We start from the raw sequence: 27,542 nt of genomic DNA, 5'->3' as shown, positions 1-27,542 counted from the left end.
TTAAGAGGAGAGTCCACAAATACCTGTCTTCACCCTTCCCCTCTGGTTGTCCAGAAAACATAATTTTAACTCTCTAACAGCAGAAAATGGACTGCCAAGTTTCCCTTGTTTCACTTCTGGTCATTCCCTGGGGCTTGCTGAACAAGGTTAGTACCCCGATATGAAGTTTTATTGCAGGGTCTCATTTCACTTTAAATCAATGTAGAATTGGGAATTTCAGCTGCTTCTGCACACAGCCTGTAAAAGGCTCCTTTACAAAATGACTTTCAAAGATTTATGAAGACTTGCATGGTAGAGAGGCTGAAAGGAAGTTTAATTACATTCAGCTTTTGGTCATTTCTATGTCTGAAGATGTGCCCATATACTGTCATCTCAAAAACCATCTAAGAAAATAAAATTGATCAGTGAGCCTTCTGGCTAAAAGGAAAATGAGTGCTTTGTCATCTGCCCGTGGAGCCTGGGTGCTCAATCACTGCCTTCTCCCGGGTGCTCGCCCCAAACTCTCCATCACTGAGATTTGTCCCAAGTTTTAATCAAACATTATTTTATAATGAGGCCTCCTCTGTAAATAGCAGAACCCTTCTTTTGACGTACTCACACGGACTTCACTGTAGTATAAAGAAATAATTCAATCCTGTCCATGCAACCATTTTGCTTTGGAGATGGTAAAAAGTGCATCCTGTTCATCTTGTATTAAGTGTTAAGGTAAAAACTTGGCAAGTGCAGTTGCTGTCACCCGATGGACAACATCTCTGCTTATAAAACTGATCAAGGACAGAAAATAATATGGGAACATCTTTTTTCCTTACAGAGGAGACGTGGTTCTAGGAGTGGGGCTGTGTAGGTGCCTTGGAGTACAGTAATTCTCAAGCTAATAATGCCAGAAGCCATAAAATCTCTCAGTTGGAGGTTTTGTGAACAGCAGCGCTGAACAATTGGGGAGTACTGCTGAGATGATAGTCTGAATGATGATTGAGTTTTCCTGGAGAGCCTTTATCTGTGCTTAAAATTGGAGGTAATGTTTTTAAATTAAACCATAATAGAAGTTCATTGAGCCTTCGGAGTGGTTTCTGTGTCCCGTCTTTACGTGGTTTATCATTTCCTGTGGAAGTATTCTCAGTCTTTGCATTCAGGACAAATTGCTTTGCTGTCTAAACGGGGCATTAAAAGCACTCCAGAGCAACAGCTTGCAGACTTTTCAGGAGATTTCCTGTCAGCTGATGAAAGGAGAAGTTTGCACTCAAGTTGTGCCCTGTACTGTGACCAAGCTTTTGTACAGGGACTTATATAGAAAATTGATGCTTATTCCCCTTGAAATTTTAGCATGCTTTTTAGGGTTGTACCCCCATAAACAGGTTGTATTTCACTGTCAGTAGTTTTTTTCAGTTGCTAGGGATTAGCCTTTATCACTGAAATGAAGTGTGAAATCCAAAGTATGTCTTCATTTGAAAGACAGCACTGCTCGATGTCGTGAGCAAATCGTGCTGTGACTGCGCTCTGGTCACTTGAGATGAAGTATTGATCTTGAAATTAATCCCTCAAATATCTGTCCTGTTTAAAAATAAAGAAAATGTTAAAAATGGCTAATTGCAAGAAGCTAATTTGAGAAGTATTGTTAGAGGAAGAGAATGCTAGTGCTGGCACCAGAAGTTAAATTTTGGGCACATAGACTGCTAGGTATAATGTGGTTTCTTTTCTAAAATGTTATGTTATAAAAGGAAAAAGATTTTATTTTTCTGTGGCAGATCTGTGGGTGCCACACAGGAGAGTTGGGCAGTTGTACTCCCAAAGATGGTGACAAATACAGGACCTAGCAACTCTGTGTTTCCTAGTTCTAGCAGAAAATTTCAAAAGTTAGATTAACAGATGCCAGGGGAATCTGAGAACTTGGGGGTGCTTCTCAGTTTTAAAACCCCAAAAAAGCATTCTGCACTGAACTTTTTTATTTTTGTGAAGGAAGAAATGCTTTGTCAGGGTGCTGTGGTTGTGGTATCCCTTTGTGTGATGGATCATTTTGAGCCCTCTTTGTTGGTCCTGAGGTTCTGTGAAGCCACTGAGGAAAATGTGCCATCAAGGAGAGTAATCAGAGTTATCTTCATGATTCCTTTTAGTTCCTGCTGTACTGAAATGTGCATTTAATTGCATGTGAGTATTTTCTCTTTTACACCTGCTTATGTACTTAGGGTTTTTTTTTTCCTAGGGAAATCTGTAGTTGATTAAAATTGCTGTGAGTTTTCTTGGGATAATTGACATGAAATGAACCTGTGCATCATGTGTGTGTATATGTGCAAATAAATAAGATTATGCATGGGTGTATATGTGTGTTTAGGTGCATATATATGCACAGCTAATGGGAAATACCTTTCACTTAGCAATTAATTTAGGAGTCTTCAGTCTGTGTGGCATCTTAGAGGTCATTCTGCACTGCAGTGTTTTGTATTTTCCGCTGCGTTGATGCTGTAAAAAACCCATAAAAATGCTAATTGCCCCAGGAAGATGTAGGCTGTTTATAAGTGTGTATGGGATTGTTTTTCAGCCCTGTGATACAGAAGGAGGTGTTACTTCAGGTTTATAATTTGAATGTGTACATAATTTGAATGGATGCAACTTTGACAGTTTATTAGTTAGAAAAGGAGGGGGGAAAAAGACAGCGCTGTGTCATTTTTCAGCGGATTGATTGCCAGGAGCATGTTATTGACTTTGGTGATAATATCATTATATATTTTACAGTCATAAAATCAAGAAATTCAGATTATGCCCTGAGGGCTTCCCACATTTAAATAAAGGATATAGCCATTTCCAGGGTTATTGGTTTAGATTAGCGGGTGCTACGAGGAATGCTGAGTGTGTTGTGAGGAGGACAGAAAGAGCAACAGTGTTCTCACTGCAGCGGGGCTTTGCTTTATTTTCTTTTTCTGTTCATGAGGTACATTCACTTACAGATCCCCTGGGAGGATGAACAGCATTTGCTCTAAACTTTAGCATATTAATACAGCGTTAGCTTGGTGTTCTGTGGGGCTGAGAGCCGGAATCAAGTGTAATCCTTGGCTCGTACCAAGAGCGAGGATAAGGCTTCTTGAAACACTTACTAAAATACCCAGTGCCTGGGAAGCAAACCTTGGGTGAGCTTCAGGCTGCAGAATTCAGAGCAGTGTGGGGAGCCAGACAGACACAAACACAGCTCTCCCTCTTGGTGGCAAAGGCAGGTGATGGGGCTGCCCTGGGCGCAGCTTCCCAAGGAGCCCCAGTGGCTGCTGCTGCTGGGCATGGCTCTGGGAGCACCTCTGGAATTCAGCTCGGGCTGCTCCATCCTGGATCTTCTACAATAGATTATCTCCCTCTTGGGCTGTTTGCCAGTCACCCCTTGGGACTGACTGGGCTTGAGGCTGAGCTGAGTACTTGGGGATTTGGGTTTGGGGCTGTCTCTAGCTTGCTTGAGGGAATCTTGGTTTAATTAAGGTGTAGTGCCTTGAATAAAAATGACTGACTGCATTACAAACCTTGTTTATGACTTCTGCAGTGAGATGGATAAAGTACCTTAATGCTGATCATGCTGCTAAGCCTCTCTCCACTTCAGATGGGAGCTTGGGAGCACATTGCATCACCCAGCTCTGGGGATTTGTTGTTCTCTTAAAAGACCATGAAAGTCCAAGTGCAATGTCCCAGCTCCGCAGCAAAGGTCGTGTTTTCCTTCTCACAAAGAAGCAGGGGGTCCAGCTGGAACGCATAAGGCTCAAGGGTGTGTGGTGACATCTACAGAAGTAGATAAAAATAAAATAATTACTCTCACATTTACATATTAAGGGCCTCTGAGGATTATAAATCTATACACTGCAAACAAAACTTCTCTTTGCCTGAGTCAAGAGTGGCACATTTTCTAATTAAAAGTGACTACCTTTCTAAACTGAATTTGTATGACTTTTTAGTGCATTTTTAGCTTCTGCGTTTTTTCTCATTTTGTGGAATGAGAATCAAATTGATTTTCGTTTTGATAATCTTGTTCCATTTTGGACTGTAAATTGCTTGTGTTGAGTTGTGAACAAATGCTATGGTTGTTTCTTACGAACAATCCTTATGCTTATGAAAAACAGTCTATGAAAGCATTTTAGAGCAAAGCCTTGGAAAGTACCCATTGATCTCAAAAAGTGTTGATATTTAATTCAGGGTCATTTTAGAATGATGTAAGGGTGCTGGTCCTCTGAAGAACTTGGGTAGATCTCTCCCTGTGCAGGGAACAGTGGACACCTACAGTGGACATCAGCTGCTCACCCAGAGTGATTTGGCATCTGTGCTGTTCTCTAGTCTAGAGACCCTAAAATAAGATTTCAGGAAATGTGTTGTGGACAGAAGAGTGGTTGTCATTAAACACGGGCTTCTAATTTGGCTGCAGACTATGGCCTGATAATGATTTCTGACCTCAAGCCTCAGTGTTCCATAATCCCTTTACAGGTGACTCTTCCCCCTTTGAACCATTGAGATGTTACCTAACCCCAAGATGTGCCTTCACAGTATTTGAATAAAACTCAGCTCTGGCAGTAAGTGCAGCCCTGTATCCAGAACAATTTTCCTTCCCAAAGGTTGGGACCCATCCAGTGTGGTGGCAGGGACAGCTGGAGAGCCAGCCTTGATGGCAGAGCTCCACTGATGAAGGCAGAAGCTGCAGAGGAGCAAAGAGTGACTCTGCTTGTTACATGGAAGGAAAGATTCACTTCCCTGGGCGTGTTCCTGGCACGGGCACAGCTCTTTGGTTTAGTGCTTTAATGTTATCACTCGCCCTCCTCTGAAGCCTGGGAAGAATTACAGCCTCGCAATTCAGGCACCTCTTATTAATGCAGTTCCAAATACAGAAAGAACCTTGTTCGAGAACTGTCATTAAAATAACCCCACCCTTTTTGTTTCAATGATGAGATGTTTATGACAGTCTGAACTAATCTGCCTTCCAGAGTGCCCAGAGTTCAAGTGAAGTATCACCATCCATAAATCTCACACCTCGTGGGTGCTGTAAAATCAGCTGCCCTGACAGTGTCACATGGTAATTTCCCAAGCAGGTAGGGAGTTTCTCAGTGCTGATTGCAGCACCAAAATTTGGGAATATGGATGGCTATAGATCAGAGGAGACCTGGGTGTGTGCTGAGGAGTGGTGGCTTGCAGATGGCTGATCCACAATGTAGGGCAGTGTGCATGTGCACTCAGTGTGCTCTGCACGGGACATATGCTCTGGGGTTTCACGGATGAATTTGCAGTCTCCAGCAATTTGCAGCTTCCACCGCTGTTTTATATATCTACATCATTTTCAAGTTGATGATTTTTCCCAGTCATTTATCCCAAAAGCACTTCATCCTGTTTAATCTGGGTCATAATTGACATGGGACTCGTGCCTAAGCAGACGCGGCCGTAAGTTGTGTTTGAGTGGGCTGTTAATGGCAGGGCTTTCGTTACGTGCAGTAAAATACAGCAGAGGTTGAAATAAGCATAAATGTTAAAATAACAGATGAATGCAAGGTCACAGTCATGACTTGGACCCAGAAAAGACTCTTGAACACTTGACATGCTCCTGCTGTCAGCTCACAGCTGCCTTTGGCTCTGACGAAGGCGTAAAGCTGAAGATTCCGGGTAAGGAAGCTGTTGGAATTGGATCGTATTTATTGCAAATCAACAGGATGTCTTTGCAAGTATAAAAGACATATGGAAAAGTCCACTGTTATTGTTGTACTTTGTTGTGTCTCCAGATGTTTTCCCTCCTGCCCCGCTCCAGAGGCTGAAAGTGGGAAATGGTTTTTCATTGTTCTTAGCTGATGGTGCCAACATCTGCCTTGATGCTTCCCTGGGGAATGATATTAGCACTGCTGAGAGTTTCCGATTCATCACTTGTGTCTCATTTGCCTTTTTTTTTTTTTTTTTTAATACAAGATAATGTTAAGAGCATGAAGTTTCAGCCCTGCTCAATTCTTTTGAGGGGTGAGAAGAAATCAAGGGAAACCCTTGGGTGGCTGCTGAACTATCGCAACAGCACTTATGAGCTGCCTTATTTTTAAAGGGCTACAAATGAGGCATTAAAATTTGCTCTGAGCTGATGTATTTCATTGAAAGAAATAGTATTTGTGAGCTCAAACATACTTGAAGATCTCAGAATGCTTAAAATAGCTCTGGTTTTTAATATACATTTAATCCGTCATTAGTTCACAGTGCTCTGCGCTGAGGGGAAGGGAACCAAATGAATATCTTCATTTGGAGTGCTCTTTGCTGGTCACATATGCTTGTAATGGTATTGTAAAGACTTAATTCCATAGTTTTGAACCTCACTTCTTGATCAACTTGAGAGGTGTGTAAATTAGCAAAGTTTACCCAGGTGTTGATTGCTGAAAAAGGAGCTTTTAATAGACATGTGAAATAAACAGCATTTTTTCCCCAAAGCTTCTGTACTTCTTCTTATCAATAATCAGCTGTACAGTATCAGATTATATTAATTTTAGTGTATTAATAAAATTTATTATATTAATAATTTTTTTAAAAATTGCTTACATCTGACCTTTTAAATTGGAATGAGCTCTGGAGAAAGTTTGGGCCAGAATTTTCAAATGTAGACTAAGACTAGATTCTGACCTGTGATTCCTTTATAGCAGGCTGTGGTTCCTGCCTCATTCCCTTTCATGAGCTGGAAGAACCTGTGACTAGAGCCTTTAGGTGGCAATAGTGTAAATTTTAGCAATGTCTGTCCATGTTTAGGCAAGGGGTTTTTTTGAGAAATCTTTTGGGTCCAAGAAACTGAAGGTTCTGTAATATCTCACCGTTTTGCCTGCTTCTTTGTGCCTTGGCTGTTGTTTGTTTGGTTGCAGTTATTTACAGCTCACTGCTGGGGTTTTTTTGAGATCCTAGCAAGAAATTCCACAGGCAGCTGCGAAATACATGTTTAATCAATTTTAGGAAGACTGATTCCCTAACTAACATATTTCTTCCAGCTGAGACACGGTAAAAACTGTTCTGCAGATACTCAGGGAAGGGGGGGGGGGAAGTTTCCCTGACAAAAATGTCCTTTTTCTGGGTTGTTATGATGTCATCGTCCTGTGGTTCAGGTAATTTAGGTACATTGGTGTCATGGCTTAACCTCGGCTGACTACAAAGTGCAGGCACTCAGTTCCTTCCCAGCAGGATGAGGGGAAGAGAATTGGAAGGGTAGAAGTGAGAGAACTTGTGGGTTGAGATAAGAATAGTTTATTAGTTGAAATAATAGTAACAGTAGTAGTAGTAGTAATTATAATAATAATAGTAATATTACAATGAAAGGAAAAATAGCAAAAAAAGGAGAGAAAAAATCCCCAAGCTTTTTTATTAAGAAACATCTTTTTGCCTTATTTTAAGCTTCTCAGGGGAAGCCCATGAAAGCAGCCTTTGCTAGTTAAGTTGTTTCTGTGTATGTTTATGTGCAAAAAGAATAGTACCAGGAGTTTTAAAGCAGCAGTATTCTGTAGGCGAATAATACAATTTGGGTTTTCCATCTTTCAAATGTTAGTAGTGTCAATATTGCTTGGATGAGTCATTTTGTAAGGAAATAGTAGCATGTTTCTGTTAGAGTTTTGTCTGCAAAATGTAGAATTCTCCTGTGTGTTGGGATTAAAACAACTTGTATAGACCACAAGTTTCCAGATCCACGAGCTGTGAATCAGGTTTATCTGTCAATTCTATAAACCTAATTTGTGTGCAAATTCCGTGCAGGAGATTTTGTGTGGCAGCAGTTCCACTGCGAACTCCTTTGAGGTAGCGAGGCCAAAAGGTTTCCTTGAACGAGCACTTCCTTCTAATTCCACTGAAATATTTGCACGTGTCGGAGTGGGAGTTAGATCTGCTTTGCCACTTGGTTGTGTTTGTTTGTTTCCCTCTCCTGTAAATGCCTCGTGTCCCTGTTGTCTTTGCAGGTCAGGATCGCAGCGAAGCCACTTTGATAAAGAGGTTCAAAGGCGACGGCGTCCGGTACAAAGCCAAGCTCATCGGGATAGATGAGGTTTCTGCTGCCCGAGGGGACAAGTTATGCCAGGACTCTATGATGAAGCTCAAGGTGCAGTGAAACTTTCAGTATTACAGAGTCAAACGGAGCAGATGTCAGCTTGAACTTGGGCTCATTCTCCTTTCATGACACTGAGCCTTAGTCTGGTTAATTATGTATTGAAATCAGTCAATTTTGCATGAACTCCTGCCTGGTATTGCTTATCCTGGTTTAATTTTAATTTTAATACATTATGTCTGAGTTCTGTAGTTACTCAGTGATTGACACCGCTGCAATTTGTCCACAAATTACAAACAACACACTGCAAATTGAATAATTTTATTATGCAAAAGGGGAAGTAAACGACTACGGAGGAAAATGGGATATCAGAGCATTTTCTATGACATTTCTAATCAACTACAGCACTGCCTCTGGCTGTTACCTCCTGTGAGTGACAGTGGTGGGTGTAGGCAGCCAGATTTAGGGGGGACTGGTGTCCTCACTGGGAGGAGAATGTCTTTCACCAGCAGTGGCAGGGCTGATGTGTTAAAAAATCAGGCAGTGCACTGAGAGGATGGGGCATGAGAATGTAAAGAGGAGTCCCTGGAGTTTTGAGGAAGAAATGAAGCCATGACAAAGGCAGATTTGGTTGTAAGGCTGGAGTGTAGGCAGATTCTAAAATACCAGTGGTGTTGAGGGTGTGCTGTCTGGACCTGACAGACATCCCTCTATGGCCCAGTCTCTCTCAGAGCATGAGAGCTGTCTGTAGGAATCATTCTGTCCCTCACCCTGGGGCGTATGGAAGGGCTTGAGTCACTGGGAAGGAAGGAGCGGTTGTGTTTTCCTGGAGTGCAGTGTTGGCTGCTCACTTCCCATCTCCCCTCTGCACTGCAGGGTTACAAACCAGGTCTAGCAGCAAACTCTCTGCTGTTTTTTCCCTTTTATTTCCCTTCCAGCCCTCTCTCCAGCCTTAGAGAGGTGATGGATTTTCCATAGCTGGTTTTTTCAGGAGGAGAAATCACTAAATGATGTCTGGTGCACTACCAGCCCGTGGGGTTCCAGTCCCGAAGACCTGGGAGGAATGAGTTATTCATTAGGGAAACAGCATGGGGTGACACTCAGCTTATGGTTCAACAACCTAAAAGCAAGATCTGGGAGATGATTTACAAATCAGTTTTACAGCAGGCAAAAATTAATCTGCTCCAAAAGGTGCTCTGTTGGTATTTCACATCTGCCACAATATTCCTATCTGATTTAAATGTGTGCTGGGTATTTCTCATCATGTCATAGTTGCTGGCACTATGGGGACAGTTGTCACTGTTCTGCTGCACAAACCTTTTTGTCTCTCTCCTCCGTGGATTAAATATTTCCACATCTCCCAGGTGCCTAATTCCTGTTTGCAGGTGGCAAGATTGATCTAAATAGTCCTGGGAAATGACTAAAACTGTTAAAGAAGGGGAGTGTTAGAAATTCATGTTTGCCAATAGAGCATAAATTTATGGACTCTGGAAACCCAGTGTCCTACAGTGTGAATTTTAAGGCCACCCATAAAGTTTTGGGGTGGCTTTTGACATCATATCCTTGTAATGGAAGCAGCGAAGGTCTTAAAATCAAAGTTAGCGGTTCTTGAAACGTGTTGGAATACAGAGAACCAGATAAAGCCTAAATACTTCCACTTATTTAGGAGTACAATTGATTATATTTGATCACAGTTCAGTGTTACTGGTCCGGGCAGGCTCCTGAGAAGGTGGAAACAGAAGTTACTGTTCTAATTACGCTGTGGGAGAATAACGCATGAGATGATATCAGCAAGTTGTCTTACAAAGTAAAGGCCTGAGATTATTAAAAAAAAATAACCCTCAATACCAGTTTTTAACAGCCCAGGTGTAGTTTGATTTTTAGAAGAATATTTTTTGTCTATAAAAACCTCAACTTGTTTATTCCAGATAAGTGTGAAGTGAAGTAAGCTAAAGTCGTTGGCATTTTCTCTCCTCTGCTGCTTGCTGGGTTTTTTTTCCTATTTAAAAAAAAATAAATAGAACAGCTTATAGCTGGGGAAAGTGTGCTAGAAATGACCTTCAGCTTCCATGAAAACAAATTTCATGGAGGATTAGCTAATGCAGGGGTTGGAAATGGGAGCACATTTGAAATGCTCTCTGGGTAGCATAAAGAGATGTGGTACCTTGAAAAAAGGGAGGAAGACAGAAGTAAGGAGGGGACTGTTCCTGGAAGGTCTTTGAGTTTCCTAGAAAAGTGGTGAATTGTCCACAAGCAGATCTGTGGCTCCTGGGAGAGTCATGAAACCAACCAAAGCTGCTCTTTGTTTCCACAGGGAATTGTTGCTGCGGCTCGATCGAAAGGAGAACATAAACAAAAAGTCTTCTTAACAGTTTCCTTTGGGGGAATCAAAATCTTTGATGAAAAGACAGGGGTAAGTAAAGTGATCGTGGGGTGAGACAGAATTCAGTCTTTCCCTGGTTCCTTTAGAAGCATTTCCTGGCTGGGCCAGTGGAATCTCACTGGTGCAAACACACAGGAAGCATCTCAGAGATTTGGTAAAGGGTTATCATCTGTCAGAGCAAGCCATTGCATCACTTGTACAGTGTAGCTTGTGTGTTGTCAGTGGTAGAAAAATTGTATTTTGTATGGAGTGGGAGGTAAAAGAAAATTTGTGTTTGGCTGTGTGAATCTGCCAAGCAACAACTTCCTCAGTAGCATCTGGTTAAGGAAGTTGCAGAGACTTTCATGCCTTACACAGTTTCTGCCACAGCAATACCATGTTTGATTTTTTAAATTGCTCTAAAAGAAGAAACCTAAGCAAAACATTACACTACTTAGATATAAAGCAACAACACACAAACTGTTTTAGTCATAATTAAGAAGATTTTTACAGCAGTTTAAGCTCTGCCTTGAATTTTAAAAAGCTCTTGATTTAATCTTTTGGAAGATTAACTATTTAACATGGTGCCAGAAATAAAACCCTACTGATGGTAGATGAAATTATCTTTGCCAGTTAATTTATATTATTAGAAAATCAATGTCATTGAGCTCACTGATACATAATGCAAGTAGTTAGTAATGAAATGCTCATTTGGGATGTGTTGTGTAAAGTATCCAGGCAAAAGCTGTGTTTCAGAGGGCATTGCTGGGGTTACAGAAAACAGGAAATGTCCAAATTAGGGCTGTCAGTGCAAATTGCACTCCAGCCACAGCTGCTGTCCTAAGATTAAGCCTTTTCTTGGGGAAATAAAAAAGAGGGAAGAGAAAGACTATTCTTTTTGTACTTGTCTCTGAGTGTGTCTCAACCACTGGAATGCTTTGCACAGTATAAAGAGGGAAAAGGGGACATGTTTTGGGAACAAAGATGTGCTTTATTCCAGCTGCCTCTCCTGCAGCTTCCTGCACACTCTCCTGTCTGCAGCAAGCGAGGTGGGGACATGAGAACAGTCTCCCTCATTTCATAGCTCTGACATCCCATACTCTAAATCTGACATAACTATATCATCCTTATAGTAAACCTGTCACTCACCCACTGAGGCTTAGAATGAAAGCCTTAAATCCACCTTGCAGATGTCTGCCCCTGAGCTGCTGGAGTGATGGACAGGACTGTTGAGTTGTCCTTCTTGGAACAGGGCTGTGACAGAGGGATGTGGGGAGCTTTCCACATCGGTTTTTACGTCTTGTTTTGGAAACAGGAGAGTCGTGCTCCCCATGCCGAGGGTTTGGAGCAGAGGAGCATGAAATCCTCTGCCAGGTCTTCAAAGCCATCATCCCTTGGGCTTTTTTCCCAGCTCAGGTCTCTCCTTGTCCCAGAGTTTCACACCCTTGTCCCATTCATTCTTAGTCTTTCTCACCCAGCCTGTCTCTGCTTTGCCATCTTACAGGTGTCCTCTCATTCCCGTTCCTGCTGGAAAATCCCACAAGCTGACAAAACTAGATGGTACAGTTGCTCAGCCCGGGTTTTTGGATGGGAAGAGACTATAAAGGGCTGTAAAAAGATTGTGTTTCACTCACACAGATCTTCTGATTTCCATGTTAAACTTCAGAGTTTGTAAAGTTTGGAATTTGGTGTTTTGTGCAACAGGGAAAAAAGCAGCCCTAAATGGGGAAGAGCCTGGATAATCTTGCATTTGCTTTTTTCTCCTTTAACAACCCTCCCTGTCCCCCACAGTGTTTTCTCCCTTGGTTGTATTTCCATGATTTTGGAGTTCTCAAAAGGGTATTTTAGGAAGATTATTTGTCTCTCCAGTGTGTCCTTTCTTAACTTCTGCCGTTGTCTATTGCTGTCACGTCTGCCCCAGTGCCAGTCCGACGTGATAGAAAAGAATAAAAATATTCAGAAAAAAAAGTGGGCTTCTTCATGTTGAGTATCTTGTAGGCTGCCATTGGATTTTAATTTATCACAATAAAAAATCAATTTGTAGCTCAAAACTAGCAAATTTTTTTTTAAATTGGCAGTGTCATAGCTGACTTCATACAGATGATTTAGGGGAATTGCTCCATAATTCGTTACAGATGAAGGGCTCTGGTTGGGTTACTGCTGAAAATGATAAGCAGGTTTTTTTCCTCCCTGTACTTTTATAGCTCTCCTTAATATGTTCCATTCATCAAAAAGTATTGATTTTAATAATGGTATTATTCCAGCCATCAGGAATTCTGCCCTTTGACTAAATTTATCCATGAAGGAGATTGAGTTGAAGGTGGAATATCATTTGGAAAGAACATATCTCACCAAGAAAAATGCAAGAAGGATTTGCTGCGAGTTTGCACTGAGATGCAGTACAATGTGGTTCATCTACTGCACTGTAATAGAAATAATAACAATCCGTTCTTATATTCCATCATTCCATGCCAGGGATTAAACTAAATGGGTCCCTTCATACCACTTTCCAAGTACTTGTCAGTGTATTTAGAACATGATAGCAAAAAATTGTATTTAATGTGACTAACAGGATGTTCTCTTGTTGTGTGTGTGCCAAAAATTGTCATTACACATAAGGTTTGACCCTGTTAATCTTATAAATGCACCTTTTTTTTCTGCTGTCAGATGTTTTCCATCCATCCATCCCATTTGCTTTCTCCAGATTATGTTTGCTAAATATGTACCTTACCTGAAGGATGTACATTTTGGTTTGTTTTATACTGAAAAAAAATCCTACCATAATTATTGCTGAACCCAGACTTTCTCTACCCAATGCCACTTGAGAGACTTCCTTGCTGCATCTGATATGAAAATATTTTCTTACCATTTATTCTTCATATCCCATCTTGGTTAGACCTCAATGCTGCAATATATTCTTAATTAATAATATTTGTGGGAATTCTGTTATATTTTCAAAAGCACAATCTGCAGATGGCACAAAATACAAATAATTGCATTGTGTTGTTTAATATTCTGCCTTTTGGGGTGGAACCTAGTGGTTGGTGATTTCCTAAGACAGCAACAAAAGGCATAACTGTGCTTATAGAAGGAAATGGGGATTTTGTGAAGGCCCATCATTGTTGGATAGCTGTTTCTCAGGGTTTTGTTAATCACACACATCAGGCCATCTCCCTGTGATAGCTCAGTGATGCTTCATTAGACGTGCGTGACTAATCTGGGCTCTGTAAAGAGCCTGTAATTGTCTCATTGTTTATTTATGTGACCATAAATCTCTGTTTACTGTAGGTTCCTTTCCAAAAATGTATTTGAAACTAATAATTAAATCCTCTGAAATGCTTGGGAAGGTATTTCCTTCCACCTCCATGCAGTGAGGTGGGCTTTTAAACTCTTGTTGTCTCTAATTGCAAAATCCTGTCGACTTCAATGGCAAGCCCCTACACTGTGAAAAAGAAATGAGATAAAAGCAGGAAATTAATATTTGGCTTTAAGCAAAGAATTATATCTGTTAAAGTAAAATTTTGTATCAGCTCATGGATGTGTAAATTGCCAGAATATGCTGTAAAATACAGCTCTCTCTGAGCTATTGTTACAGCTAAATTATTTATCTGGATTCCTCCACTGGCCAACAAGCAGGGTAAATCAGTGTCAGTATCTTATGGGAAATAACCTAAACAGATGGATTGTAACCCAGCTGATGAAGATGACAGTCATCACAACAATTTCTTTCCTATTTTGTAGCACCCTGAAAGTGAGTTTCATTTGCATTGTCTATTCTCTTTCAGAGATGTTGACCCCTATCTTTATTGAAATAAAGCTCTTGGGCCCAGTCTGTGGGATTGTAACATTTCTAGGAATACTCTGGTGGAGTTTCAGTATTTATTGCAGGGAAGTATTGCAGTGTGTTACTCGTATTTTATGAATTTGATCTGTAGCCATTTTCTTCAGACTGTCAGTGTGAAACCCAGGGAGGGAAACCGTGTGTATAAATACATATATTTCATGTTGGCTATCTGTTCTTGTTATCTATCAGTTACTCAAAGCTTCATTATCTTAGCTGAGGATTTTAGTTTCGTTTAGTTTAGTTTATATCTTTGAGGGTTTACCTGCCTGAAATGGTGTTGCTCAGTGCCCTATTCCATATAAGGGGGACCAGACCTCTCCTGTAGCATTCCATTAAAAATAAATTAATTTTTCTCCCCATGCTGGCCACAGAACTGGTGATTGTACTTCTTCTTTAAGTCTTAAGGACATCCAAATAAATAATACATGTGGTGGGTGGTTATCATCCTGTTGTCCTCAGGTTGTTCTCTTTAACTGATATCATGCTAAGGCTCTGAAATATTCCAACCAATGTTTTGGATGCCATCATTTTGCCCATCTTCCTGAACTTTTAAGCTCTCTTGACCTTACAGTGCACACAGATTCCTCAAGCTGTTGCTACAGCGCATTTTCCAGCATGTTCTGAGGCTTTATCAGGTTTGTGCTGATAACCCCTGGATTTGCTGCTCTTCCCCGTTCAGTGTGAGTGATGGTGTTAACTATGCTGATAGATTGCTAACAGGACAGCTAAACTTGGCTGAAAGAAAATTTTAGCAAGATTAAAATTCTCACTGTTGGCAGAAGAGGCCTCATTTAAAATGTACCAAAGGTACTTCTTGACTTTGCTGGAAATCTGTTGGTTCTGGCATCCCTGACCAGAAATCGAGGTACCATCATGGATCTGCAGTTATTCCTTGAAGCACATGTGCTGGAGCAGATGAAATGTCAAACTGTCAAAGTCTCTATCACTGAGTGTCTCTGAGTCCTTAAAAATAGAAATAAAAGAAAGAATTAATTTCTTCTGCTCTCTGCTCGTTCTGCAGCAAGCAGGAGAGATGGGGCGAGGAGTTCACTGAGTTTTGTGTTTGCCAGGGGGTGGGATTGGCCAGGAGACTGCTGGTGGTCCTTGCCTGGGGCTGCCACAGGTGGGTTTTGTCACCTTCATGTCTTTAAAACTTCCCAAAGTTCCTGCTGGCCTCTTCCTGGCTGATCTCAGGTGCAGCCCTCTGTGAGCATCTTACCTCATCAGCTGATTCCACACAGAGTCCTCCTCCTGCTCTCCATGACTCTTGTCTCTGGATTTTAACCTGTTTTCCTAGATCCTCTCCTGCAGTTTTTGTCCGGAATTTCCTGTGTGCTGTCTGTCCTTGGTCTCTTCATTTTTTCCCTGCTGTGCTTTTTGCCAGAATTATTTCATTTGCAAACATAAATTGGGTTATTGTGTCAAACCAAGTGATGCCAGCTCTGTCCTCTGTTCCAGTGTTGATCTGTCTCTCCAGCCCTCTCCTTGCATGTTTAGCCAACAGCTGAAGCTCAGTGTGGCTAAAACCAGGCCTTTTAATCCTGACTCCCAGAGGTCTCTCTCTGACCTCCTTTTCAGAGAGCTGAGCAAAATACCAGCATCATCTATTACTCAGCCCTGTAAATTCAGCCTTTTTGGCCTGTTGTTTTTTTTTATGGCCACACCCAGGGTAACTCCAGATCTTGCAGAATTCTTCTCACCTACTCTGAAATACAGCATTTACTCTCACACTGAGAGTTTAAGCCCAGTCCTGCCTCTCTGCATCTCGTGTCTCAATTGTTATCCTTTGCTTCGTCCTTGACAAATTTGACTTTTATTTTTGAAATCCATCATGACTGCCAGGATTGCTGCCTCAGCTTATTCTTTTGATCATGTCACACTTCCCTTTGCATTCCTGGGCTGAATCTGCCTTCTCTCTTTTATCAACCCATTGCTGAATTGTTTTTTTTTCCAGGCTCTTCATGGCTGCCTTTACTCTTCATCAGCTTTCGAGGAGTCAGTCCATACTACCAATTTTCACCATTCATTTATTCAGTTTTCATAATAAATTACTTCAGGCCCCTTCCCACCCTGCCCATCATCTTTTGGAGGAATTCTTTCCACAAATCCATGCAGTACCTCCTTAATTTTTCTTTAAAACACTCCCATGCTACAAACTTGTTTTAAACCTGATGATGCTGAGGAGCTACTGCATTCCTGCATCCTGGAGATGTCCAAGGGCCATCTGGCCTTTAGCTCTCAAAGGCTGGAATTTAAATGTAAACTCACTGGGATTACCTTTTAATTCTTTCTTTATTTTTTAGATCAGTATTATCTTTTTGTAGGAACTTCTTTTGTAAGAAATGCTTGGTCTTGGACCATGCTGAGGACTTCTAAGGACTGCAGTGTGAAAAATATTACGTAATAACAATAAAGAGCAACAACTGTAAAACAGCAAAGTCAAATTTTGCACATAGAGTTGAAAATGGTGACATTTGGGGCCTTCCTTTGTGCATTGTCCACAGCTTCTGCCTGCAAAAGATCCCTCTGGCTGACTGGGAGTCATGCCCTGCTCCTTGACACTCTCCATCTTTCTGCTTGTAAATATGAACAGTAAAACATGGCATTTACTGTTCTACACACAATAAATGTGTCTAATTAGAATATGGCAGAGGAGAGGACTTAAAAATCTGCATATGATTCTTACAAGGTATTTATAGACTCTGGTACTTCAGAAGGGAAACAATAACACATTTCATGGACATGTGACAACTAGCAAAATGTAAATGTCAGGAGAACCTACTTCCTTAATTACATCCCTTATTGACTATTGTAATTCATTCATTATTGGCCTTCCAAACTGGGCCCTGGGCAGTTTGGATGGTTCACAGTGCTCCACAGGGATTTTTAATAGCCACAAGCTCATGGAGTTCTGTTCTTTAAATGCCCAGTTTGCTGTATGAGGGTTGTAAAAGCCTTAGGTATTATGGCAGTTTTGTTACTGTGGAAAAAAGAACACAAAAGGCAAAATTTGGGTGTGATTTTGGATATTAGGAAGTCTTGAGGATCTCAAGGTTTGATTTGAACCTTGTGTCATCCCTCTCAACACTTGGCGTGCAGAGGAAGGCTGAAATTTCTCTTCCTCTCATCTGGAAAAGGGAAAAGTTCTAATCTAGAGCTGAGTCCAGCCTGTTTGTAGTCCAGGGTATGCAGAAACTGCCCTGTGAGAATTCTGACCCTAATGGGCATGAAGATAAACTAAAGCTATTCCAGACATATTATTCAAACTGAAATAATTTGTGCCATTTTGTGTTAGTTGTTTTGCTTTATTTTTTCAGTGGGAAAAGGGTAAAAAGTTGATTGCTTTCAAAAAGGCAGAAAATGAGATTTTATGAGTTTAGTGATGGTCTCTTTTGGCCTCCTGTTGTTTAATCCAAGCACCCCAGGATGGATTTAAGAAAGGGAAGTGCTGCTTACATTCGTTCTGCATTAAGGTATGGAGAATTTCACTATTATATAGTTACAACAGTGATATGTAATAGTTCCAAACAGTAAATATTAGGAATATTGATGGATTCCCAGTTACCATTTGGCTTCCATTGCATATGGGGGTGGGTATCTGTCTACAGAGCTGTCGTAGTAAAAATTACTATGCCAACATTTCCAATTCTGTCTAATTTGTTTGGTGTGGTTAACCAGAATTTGGGGTGAATTTTGCTAAGAAGTTGGAAGTCAGTATATTTGTTATTATGGATCCTGTTATATAGTGGAGCTAAACAGCATCTGTCCCCTATTGTCCCATGGCAGAAAACTCAAAAGTATGGAGTTATATTGGGATTTATTTTGCCTATAGTCACTACCCTTTTGTGATCCAGATAAATAAATGTCCAGCAGAGCCACATTCCTTTTTCTCCAGCTGCAATTTTGTCTTACAAGAAGAGCACCCAAAATACAGAGTTGCATGCAAGTTCCTGGTGTTTTTAAGCCAGGTTAATGCATCACACAGCAGAAGAAAATTTCAGGCCCATTCTCAGCACACCTGGAATTACAATGGCTGGATTTCAGACTGCTTGGGAAAGGATTTAGCAAGAGAAGTGCTGACATAATAATAGCACAGGCAGCTGAGATGCTCTGAAACCTCCCTGGAGAGCAGTGGGGGACATTCAGCAGGTGCCAGAACAGAAAGTTACATCCCGCTTTGAAATCCACTCTTTTTTTCTTGGAAATGGCTGGGAAGCATTACACCCCAGGAGTGCTGGTGATTTCCCTTTCTATTCAGAGCATTTTTATCTGGTAGGCTGCTCTGCAATTTTGTGCTTGCCCTGGTAGGAGCAATAGCACTGTCCCTGCTCCCGAGTTCCTGTGCTGCCTTGTGGGCTCTCCTGTTGCTGGGGTCAGGTGAAAGAGGGGCAGATGTCCTTCACTGTCGGGGTAATGAGAGAGGGAAACTACAGGAAGGATTACTTTTAAATTTATGTGGAGTTGGCAGGATGATGGTAATAGATACTTATTGGAAATAAAGACAGTGGGTGATGTTCTGCCTTCTGGAACACATTTGTGTTTGCAGGGAAGTCAGCAAGAGCGTGGTTCAATCTGAGAGTTCATGAGGATGAATAAACACCTTTCTTTTCCTCCTAGTTTGTGTAATGGAAGGAGAAGAAGAGGGAAGGCCACTGTCACTGGGTGCTCTCATTGTCAACACTTGCCAAACACAAATACCTGCTTTCATCCCTCTCTTTCAGTTGAATAAGTCATAAATTTCACATACCAGTATATCTTTGCTTAGTACAAAAACAACTGTTCATCAAAGTTGTCTTCCCAAATGAGCTCCCTGTACTCCTGACCTTTCTGGTGGATGCTCTATGTGCCCAGCATGTGGTTGCCCATGTGGCAGGGGAGCCCAGGGGCTGGAACAGCATCTCCTGTGGTGCTCCCAGCAGCCAGTGGCAATCGTGGAATTACAGCAGTGCCTCTTGTGTCCCTACATTGTAGCGTCCTGTCTATCTCTGCTGTTAATACTTTATAATCCTTTGTGGTTCCCATCCCAATTCCACGTCATTGTACTCCCAGTGAAACAGGCAGCAGCATTCCTGCTGGCTTTAAAGGCAGCACTATGAATAGGTGAGGCAGAGCACTAATTAGTTTGAGTGCCTTGACATTTAAAGCAAGTAAGAAGTCTGGGTATCTAAAAATATTGCATATGGCTCCCAGCCCTGGCTCTGCATAGCTCAAAGTACTTTTTTTTTTTCCTTTTAGATAGTCAAAATATGGATTTGAATCCAATTTTTGGATTATGTCCTTGCTTTTAAAAAGGCTGAGTTGGTTTGTGAAAGGTTTTATATGCAGCCTTCTGCGATCTTTAATTAGCCAAATGCTTTCCTGTGAGTGATACAGGAATTTGGAGGTATTTTAAAGTGTAAGGCACATGTGAGTGTAACCTGTGCATGCATAAGGCTCAGTGCTGAGCAGTGCTGGGATTGGAGTCATGAGTAAGTTCAGGTTTGAGGAGGAGAAGACAGCATGTCTGTGTGCAGGAGCTGCAAAGGGAGTAGAATGAAAGGAATAAGTAGGAAACAAGCCAGTATCCACAGCTGTGAAGGGCTTTGCTGCCTGCATTTCGGTGGAAGGTGAGAGCAGCACTGCCAGGGAGCTTTTCTGAAAGGCAGACCTTGTGTGTGACACCCATGGCCAGGACAGCAAAGCAAGGCAGGGAGAGAGAAAAGCCAACAGAGTTGATCCGTGCTCTCAGCTGGGCCCAGGTCTGCATGCAGAGCGTTAATCAAAGTTTGCTTTTGGAGATTTCAATTAACAGCAGAAGACTAAAACTAAACATTCATCCTGCTTTCCATGAAAATGAGCAGGGAAGAAGCAACTCTGAGCATTAAAATGTGCAAATGGGAGCTGTAGGATCTCTTTTGGAAGGTGCCAGGGCAGAGCTTAAAAGCAGTCTCCTCTGCCTGAGTTGAAATGTAGAACTCTTGGAACACGATGTGCCAAGCACCTTCCTAGGGCAGCTTCAGGAATTCCTACCTTGGGATAACACAAGGGGAAAAGAAAAAGAAAATAGAGCAAAAAACCCTACCTGCAAGTTCTTTGTTCTGCTTTAGAGTCTCTCTGAGGTTTGCCTTTTACATTTTATTTTATTCTTATCTTAGGGTTCAAATACTGCACACACACTTGTCACATTGCTATGGATGGTTTATAGCCGAGGTGAAGTGTCTGTTGTGGGACCTGAACAAATGAAGGATTTATTGATGAATGATCCCATTTATGGGATTGTCTGAAGCTTGTTTATACGTGCAGTTGTAACTTGGAGGAAAAGCTTTCCTCTCTTTTTACTATAGGAAGACTGAAAACAAAAGGTTCTGGTCTTTATGACCAGGATTGGTCGTTCATGATGCTGTTTCTGAATTGCAAAGCTCATCACTCCAGAGTCATCTTTTGCTGATGTGCAGCAAAAGATCCAAGTGCAGCAACTCCATTGTCAGCCACTGCAACCAGTCTGTCATTGTGGAACACAGGGTTTCTTGCTTCTATGCCTTGGTTAATTTCTGATTGTGAAATCACTTCTGTATTTGAAAAATACCAAAATTGTGTCATGTGAAGTTCTCAACTGTTTTGCATCATTTTCAGTCTGCTCATGAGCACAACATACTGGTTATACACAGTTTGTGAATTCACAGAATCCTTTTCTGCTCTTGTTCTTCCCTGTACATGTGCTTTCTCTCAGCCCCCTTTCAAATCTTGCTGAATTAGGGAGAGTATCTGGGAGATAGATAGATAAATATAAAATGAATCCCTCTTGTCCTTTTCCCCCTTTTCCACTAAAGTTTGGTACATTGTGCAAGTAGATTTATGGTCCAAGGAAGTTTCTGTTTGATGACTATCCAGTGCAACTTAAATTTGAGTATGGTTTTTGTGATCTTTCCAAGCTCTGCTTTATAGGCCTTGCATGAGAAATCAAGAGAATCAGCGGCTGCCTCTCGCTGAGGAGTTTTTCACATCACAGGCTACAAGAAGAGGGTGGCTGGTAATGCTTGCTGAATCTGAAGCAGTTAAGATGTGAGACAGTTAAAGCCAAAAAAATTACCTCCAAATCCCCTAGGAGTTGTATGAGGGAATTTCTTGTGCTGTTCATGTAAATCAAAAGCATTTGAGGAGGGTGAGGAATATTGGTGTAAAGGAACAAAAGAATCTTGTAAAAAGTAAGGGCTGCTCAAAAGACATTCACAAGCTGTGAAGATGAACACAGCAAAAATATGGAGGGGTTCAGTGATGCTATTGCAAACTGTCCCATTCCTGCATATTGTGCTCCCTCAAATTCAAGATTTAATCAGTGAGTCTTACAGTCTTATCAGGAAAAAATACAAGGCATGGTCAAAGGTGCTGCACTTGAGCTGTGTGCAAGCTTTGGCTTGAGAGTAGAGGGCAATATTGGCATATTTATGGCCAGTTTGATCCGCTGAGCATTTTGCAGAGGGTGGTGAGGTGGGAGCTCGGAGGGAGTGCACTCAGCTGTGTTAGAGCCCTGGGAATCCCACAGTGGCCACTGGGCAGCTGCCATCCCAAAGAATGTAGTAATAACTTCCAGGCAAGTACTGTTGCTTGTACAGCACACTGAAATTGTGAAATGGCAACATGAAACCATGTACTGCAGGCTATAGATGCTCCTTGCAGTTGGAATTTGGGGCATGGTGCACTGCTGAGCTGATTAGGGCCATTGGCTTCGGTATCAAGGGTCAGATTTGCTGCTTCTTGGTATTGCTGTGCAAATCCTTTGCTTTAACCATCTGATAGAACAATGGCTGTGTCAGATGCAGAACAGTAAGAAAATAGTACAAGACTCATGGGATGCCCAGCATCTCAGCTTCAGTGTAGCACATCTGTCTTTCCAAAGCTCTCTGAAAATGGTTCCTTGGCCTTTAGGATTTTCTTTGCCCTGGAACAAAATTTGCAAGTGCATATTTAAAATACAACTTGGGCTTAATAGTAACTGGAGAAGGGTTTTGGGTTTAACTAGCTACTTTCACTCCTGATTCGATAAAAAATTGAAAAGCTTTTGAAAAGAAGATGGGAAATTGGCCATATGTGCATTCCAGTTTTGTTTTGCCCCCTTCCAAATTCATGTATCTAATAAATGGATCTTCTGCATGAGCAACTTAGCATTTGCTTCCGAAGACAATGACCAATAACTAAATTCATATCTGGTCTTTGTCGGACATTATTACAAATTATGAGAGCTGGACAGAAGTTTATTACCTTAGTGCTGTTCCCTTTCACAAATTAGGTTCTTGGAGCATCCAGCCAGCTCAATATCAGAGATCCATTCTTCACAATTAGGCTGCTGTGCTGGCAGAGCCACGTCCTGCTGCCTTAATTGACTCTGGGTGTCTGAGGTGGGGACAGGGCCACACCAGCTGAGAGCATCACTGGGTGTGTCTGGCACAGAGGCACCCACAAGGGCACTTGCCTTTGCTCTCTTGAGAATTTTCCCCTCTTGCTCCCCAGGTGAGATAAAGGCAGCAGCAGGATGCTTTTCTCATCAAGCAAAGGGAACGGTGAGGATTAATTTGGGTTTTAGCTGTGGCCCAAGTACCCGTTTAAGCTCTTTTCCTGAGTTCAACCAAACAGGCTCTTGCCTGGGGTACTCCTGTGAAGTGCTTGCCTTTATTTAGGATGGAGTGTACAGGTAGGGCTTAGTGTAGCCCTCAACTCGAGCAGGTGCTTATCCTCACACAGGATCTTGCTCTCTGACTCTGCTTCCTCCTGGCTCAGCTGCACGTTGCCATGTAAGCTCAGGAAGTCACATAATCTGCTTTTTTTGCTTCAGTCTCTTCAGCTGCAGGAAGAGAATGGCTCTTACGAGTTTGTTATTGTTATTAAAAGGAAATTAAATTTACACTTCTCTGGGTGCTGTGCTGTGTCACAGCCAGACGGCTGCCCCCCTGGAGGGACTGAGTCTGCAAGAGCTGGGGCTAAATCTGTTTTGATTCTTCTCTTTATCACACAATATTTCATGTGGCCCTTTGTGCTACACAGACCAAGCTTTGATCTGCATATAATCTCGAAGTGAGCTTTTTGTGCCAAGTGTTTTTATTGTAGAGCTTGTGCACTGAGACGCCTTTTAGTAGCTGGCACTTGGAGAAGTCTTTCTTCAGGTTATTGTCTGCAAAATCAGTGTGTGTGGAGGAAGCACAGGGATTAGACAGATTTATTTTCTTCTCATTGTGAAGCCACGCTTACAGGCTGCCATCTGAGAGGTCCCTTCAGGCTTGGGGAACACTCCAGAGGTTACATTTTCCTTTTCTGCTCCTGTTCTTGGGGTGGGGTTTTTTTGGAGAAGGAAAGTCCATAATCTATTGCTCAGCCTACATTCCATGAGTGCCTTCGGCTCAAGCAGATTCAGCAGTGGACTTTTCATTTTCAGTCTCCTTCAGGGGGAGGGTTCAGCCCCCACTCCGTGGTTTTATGTTCAGTTTATACTCTTTTATGACCAAAACTGATTGTCTTGGCCAGTGCTGGGAGATGCCTCCCAGTACTGAAATCTCCATAAATGCAAGAGGTTTCCAGTGAGTTTTACTTTTCAGGTTTTCGTATGTGACATTTCTTTGGAAAGCTGAATTGGAATGATGCTTTCTTCCAAAACTCCTTGCTCTTCTTGTAGGAGTTCAGTATTTTGATAATTGCTGCGCTTAAATTCTACAGCTCTCTTCCTGTACTAGATCAAACCTGATAAAATGTTCCACATGTTGCAGTAAATGTTTATATAACAGATATTTTTGGGGGGCTATCAAGTGTTTCCTCACACTAAGAACTATCACATTTAAGGAAGATTACTGTGATCTGTCACATATTGTTTGTTCTGTCCTCTTTCCATGGACATGACTGAAGCGTTCATCACAGTAGGGGAGGACCGTCAGATTGGAAATAAGGTATTTCTCAGTCACCCTGTGCTGTGTCCAGTAGTAATTTGCAGGGAGTTTGAAGTTGTTGGCAGCTGTAGCTCTGAAATAACACTGAGCTGTCTCCTCTCTGCTATTTCACGTGAAACTGAGAATTTTTGCAGTGGTTGTTTCATTTCCCCATCTGCTCATCCCCTGCCTATCTCATGAGGCTGATGTCTTGCCACCCCATCTGCCATCCAAATACCAAGTTCCAGAAAAAAACACGAGAAAGTTTGTGATGCAAATGCAATTTTTTGATGTGCTTTTCATTTCACTCTGACATTTGAGACTGTTGACTTTTCCTCCAAATTGTCTGTACACAGTCGCACTGAAATGCACTTTTCTCGAGAGGAAGAGGAGGTGGAAGGGTTCACAACTGCTTGAGAGGTATCCCTGCACCTTAATAGGTACCAGGGAAAAGTCTATGCCAGGAACGGGGTTTGGGTGGTGTTTTTTTAGCTGTCAACATACAGGGACTGCTTTCCATCTCTTAAAACTTTCAGAAGTTATGAAACCAGATCAGTCTGGGATTTGAATCTGCAGGTGTTTCATGTCATTGAGTGGTTTGGGTTGGAAGGGGCCGTAAAGATCATCTAATTCCAACCCCAGTGCCATGGGCACTTCCAGGACTGTGGGATGTTTGTGAAGGGGATGAGCAGCTCCACACCAGCTCTAAGTGCATTTTAACAAAACAGCAGAGAACCATTGTGGCACAAACACAGGCAGTTAAGGAAATGCTTGTGGCCCTTTGTGTCCCCATGATCCCTGCAAATATCAGCTCAAACAAACAGGAATTGTAAGGAAATGGCCATGAAGAGCATTGGAGCAGGTGCTGCATGTTGAGCCCTGTTAAGGAACACAGCAGCATCCTGGGTGCAGTGAAGGAGAACCATCTGTACCTCCCAGTGTTTTCCTTGCAGCAGGGAGATAAAGTTGATCTCGGAGCCACTCACATGTCTTGCAGTGCACTGTTTTCACTGAGTGTGTTGCAGTAAGTAATGGTCGATGTCTTGTTGCACTTTGGGCTTGCTGAGCTTCTTGTTAAGGCTTTACCATTCATTTCCCACGTTCAATTTCCATGATTTTTTTCCAGTGGTTTTCCTAAACATACCAGGCCTGCTTTCCTTATGTGCTGCTGAGCAGTCCCAGCTGGAATACAGGGGACTTGCAGCATGGCTGAAACTATGGTCCACGAAGTTATTTTATTATGAATCCATTAAGGGTTTTGCAGTTTGGTGGGTAACTGAGGTGTTTAGGGAGCTTATACAGGCAAAGTGTTTCATTGCTTATTCCAGTGTGAGTGGGCAGGGACAGGCTTGGTCCCTGCCTGTATCCCACATCCCAGCATCCATGGTGGAGCTGCCAGTTGATCCTACCTCTCTGAAACCAGGCTCAGCGTTCAGTTACTCGAGGTGAGAGGCCTTGCAACCCAAATCCCTATGGAACTTGTCCTGCTGGATGTGACACTGTGTGGAACAAGCTTCCTGCTTTCGGTGGGGCAGCTTTTCCAGGAGGCTTTGCAGCTTGCAGGGTGGTTTTTTTGTTGTGGCTCTTAACACTGTGCCCCAGGCTCCACTAAATAGACAACCTCATTAAAAGAGAAATAGCGATAGTAAAGCAGTGACTTTCTCATGCCATCTAACTCACATTTTTGACATGATTGCTGGACCCTCCAAGTACTTAATTGATTGACTTAATTGATTTAGTGGCACTGGAGGCTACAGCCTGGAAATAAAGGGGCACGATGAGGATAAGGGGTGAAAAAATTTATGATAGGTGCCAAGCAGCCTGAGGGAAATTAGAAATGCTACAGATCTCAGAGGCAGCTAAATCAATTCAGTGTGATGTACAGGGAGCAACCTGGGGGAAGAGGAGAAGCAGGAGATGGAATGGAGAAAAGGAGAGGAAATAATGGCTGGTGGGAGACACCAGGGAAGAGGAAAGGCAGCAGGCTTGGTGCAGATGGGTATTTTTGACTTTTAAGTTTAAAACCAGGCAAAAATTTGGTAGTGTATGAATAAAATATAATAATGACATTATGTTTAGCCTAAAAAAACAACTCATGCATCACAAGATGGTCTTGTTACCCAGTTTGAGACTTTATCTGTGCTTCCATTTAAAATCTCCAACATTTGCAACAGTGACTAAAGTCACAGGAGACCTAAAATAATTTGGAGGCTGTGGATTTTGTTAACAACTGAAATTTAAATGTTAAATTCCTTTCTAATCTCTGCAGTATGTAATTGACTGTGTTGAACCATAATACAAATTAAGTCTTCTCTATAATTTGTTCTGTCGTGCTGCAGTGCTCCAAAACAATTTGGTACCTCACTTAAGGATTGGTAAATGGTTTGTAGCAGCTCTCTGCACAGATAGAGTAAAAACTTTAAATAGTGTGTGATGGAATCCATCAGCATTGGCATACAGGGGGGTCAGAAACATCCCTGAGTTGAGAAATAATTCTTTTATGTGCTTGTAGCCACTAGAGACAGGGTTCTGATCTTGCAGTTTACTGTAGTGAATCTCTCCTGGCTGCAACAGGACCCCCGTTTCTTCTGTGCAGGAGCAAAGAGTCAGGCACTCATTAAATAATGCTTAGAATGGAGCATTGGAATATGTAGAAGGGACTCATGAGTTGAATTGAGGGCTGTGAAAATGTAGGTGTGTTTATAGTTGCATTTGAGTACAGATGTGTGCATGCAATGTATGTGTTCCAACTCTGTGTTCCTCAAGTGAAAAGCTCTCCCTAAACTCCATCCCATAAAGTACATAAAAGGATAATTTCAGTTACCTTTACTTAATTTATATCTCTGTTGATACAGTGTGTAAAATATCGTAACCATTGGAAATGTAATGATTTTTGAACAGTGAACGTGGATTCCCAAATAAATTTGAGCGTCTCCATCTGCTCTCTTACCTTGTGGGTGATACTCTTCCATTGCAGAACAATCTTCAAATTTAATTCCATGAGGAAGGCATCTGATCACAGTTTAATTTCAGTGCGAAACGCTGCCTGGCAATCAATAAAGCAATGTCAGAGAACTTTGATTTAATAGGAGCCAGAGATAACGTTCTCTGTCATATGCAGAATAGAGAGATGGGAACACTTCATTTCAGTGTAACAGATAGCATGTAACTTGGTTTTCAAAAAAACCTAATAAATCAATATCCCTGTATTATCTAAGTGAGATCCCATCATTAATTTTAAACGCTCAACACATCGGGAGAGTCTGAAGTGCAGCTTCAGCTCAGCCACGTTCTGCCTGCAGTCACTGGCAACACTTCACTCTCCCACGAGCAAGCAATCTTGATCTGGGGACGTTAAGAGCCATTTACTGTGAAATGAAAATGAAACATGTCCAGTCTTCTGTTTTATATGGAGCCATCCATCTCTCCCAGGCTGCCTCTCCTTTC

The 27,542-nt window shown here is 41.8% G+C and overlaps 1 protein-coding gene across 20 annotated transcripts in view; it reads left to right on the top strand.

Annotated features, from left to right (window-relative positions):
* Positions 1-27,542, top strand: part of DAB1 (DAB adaptor protein 1) — a 415,295-nt gene that overhangs the window by 349,283 nt on the left and 38,470 nt on the right. For all 20 annotated transcript variants that reach the window (XR_007205343.1, XR_007205342.1, XM_048312664.1 and 17 more), the window contains 2 exons: positions 7,914-8,053; positions 10,314-10,412. Coding sequence is in view for 18 of the 20 variants with exons in the window: in XM_048312664.1 (XP_048168621.1) it covers positions 7,914-8,053; positions 10,314-10,412 (239 nt within the window). In the remaining 2 variants the exon portion in view is untranslated. The remainder of the gene's footprint in view (positions 1-7,913; positions 8,054-10,313; positions 10,413-27,542) is intronic.

The sequence above is a fragment of the Corvus hawaiiensis genome, chromosome 9, assembly GCF_020740725.1.
Source record: "Corvus hawaiiensis isolate bCorHaw1 chromosome 9, bCorHaw1.pri.cur, whole genome shotgun sequence".
NCBI classification, from domain to species: Eukaryota; Metazoa; Chordata; class Aves; order Passeriformes; family Corvidae; genus Corvus; species Corvus hawaiiensis.
The sequence above is the reverse complement of the archived record's forward strand: the minus strand, read 5'-3'. Positions and strand labels throughout refer to the sequence as shown.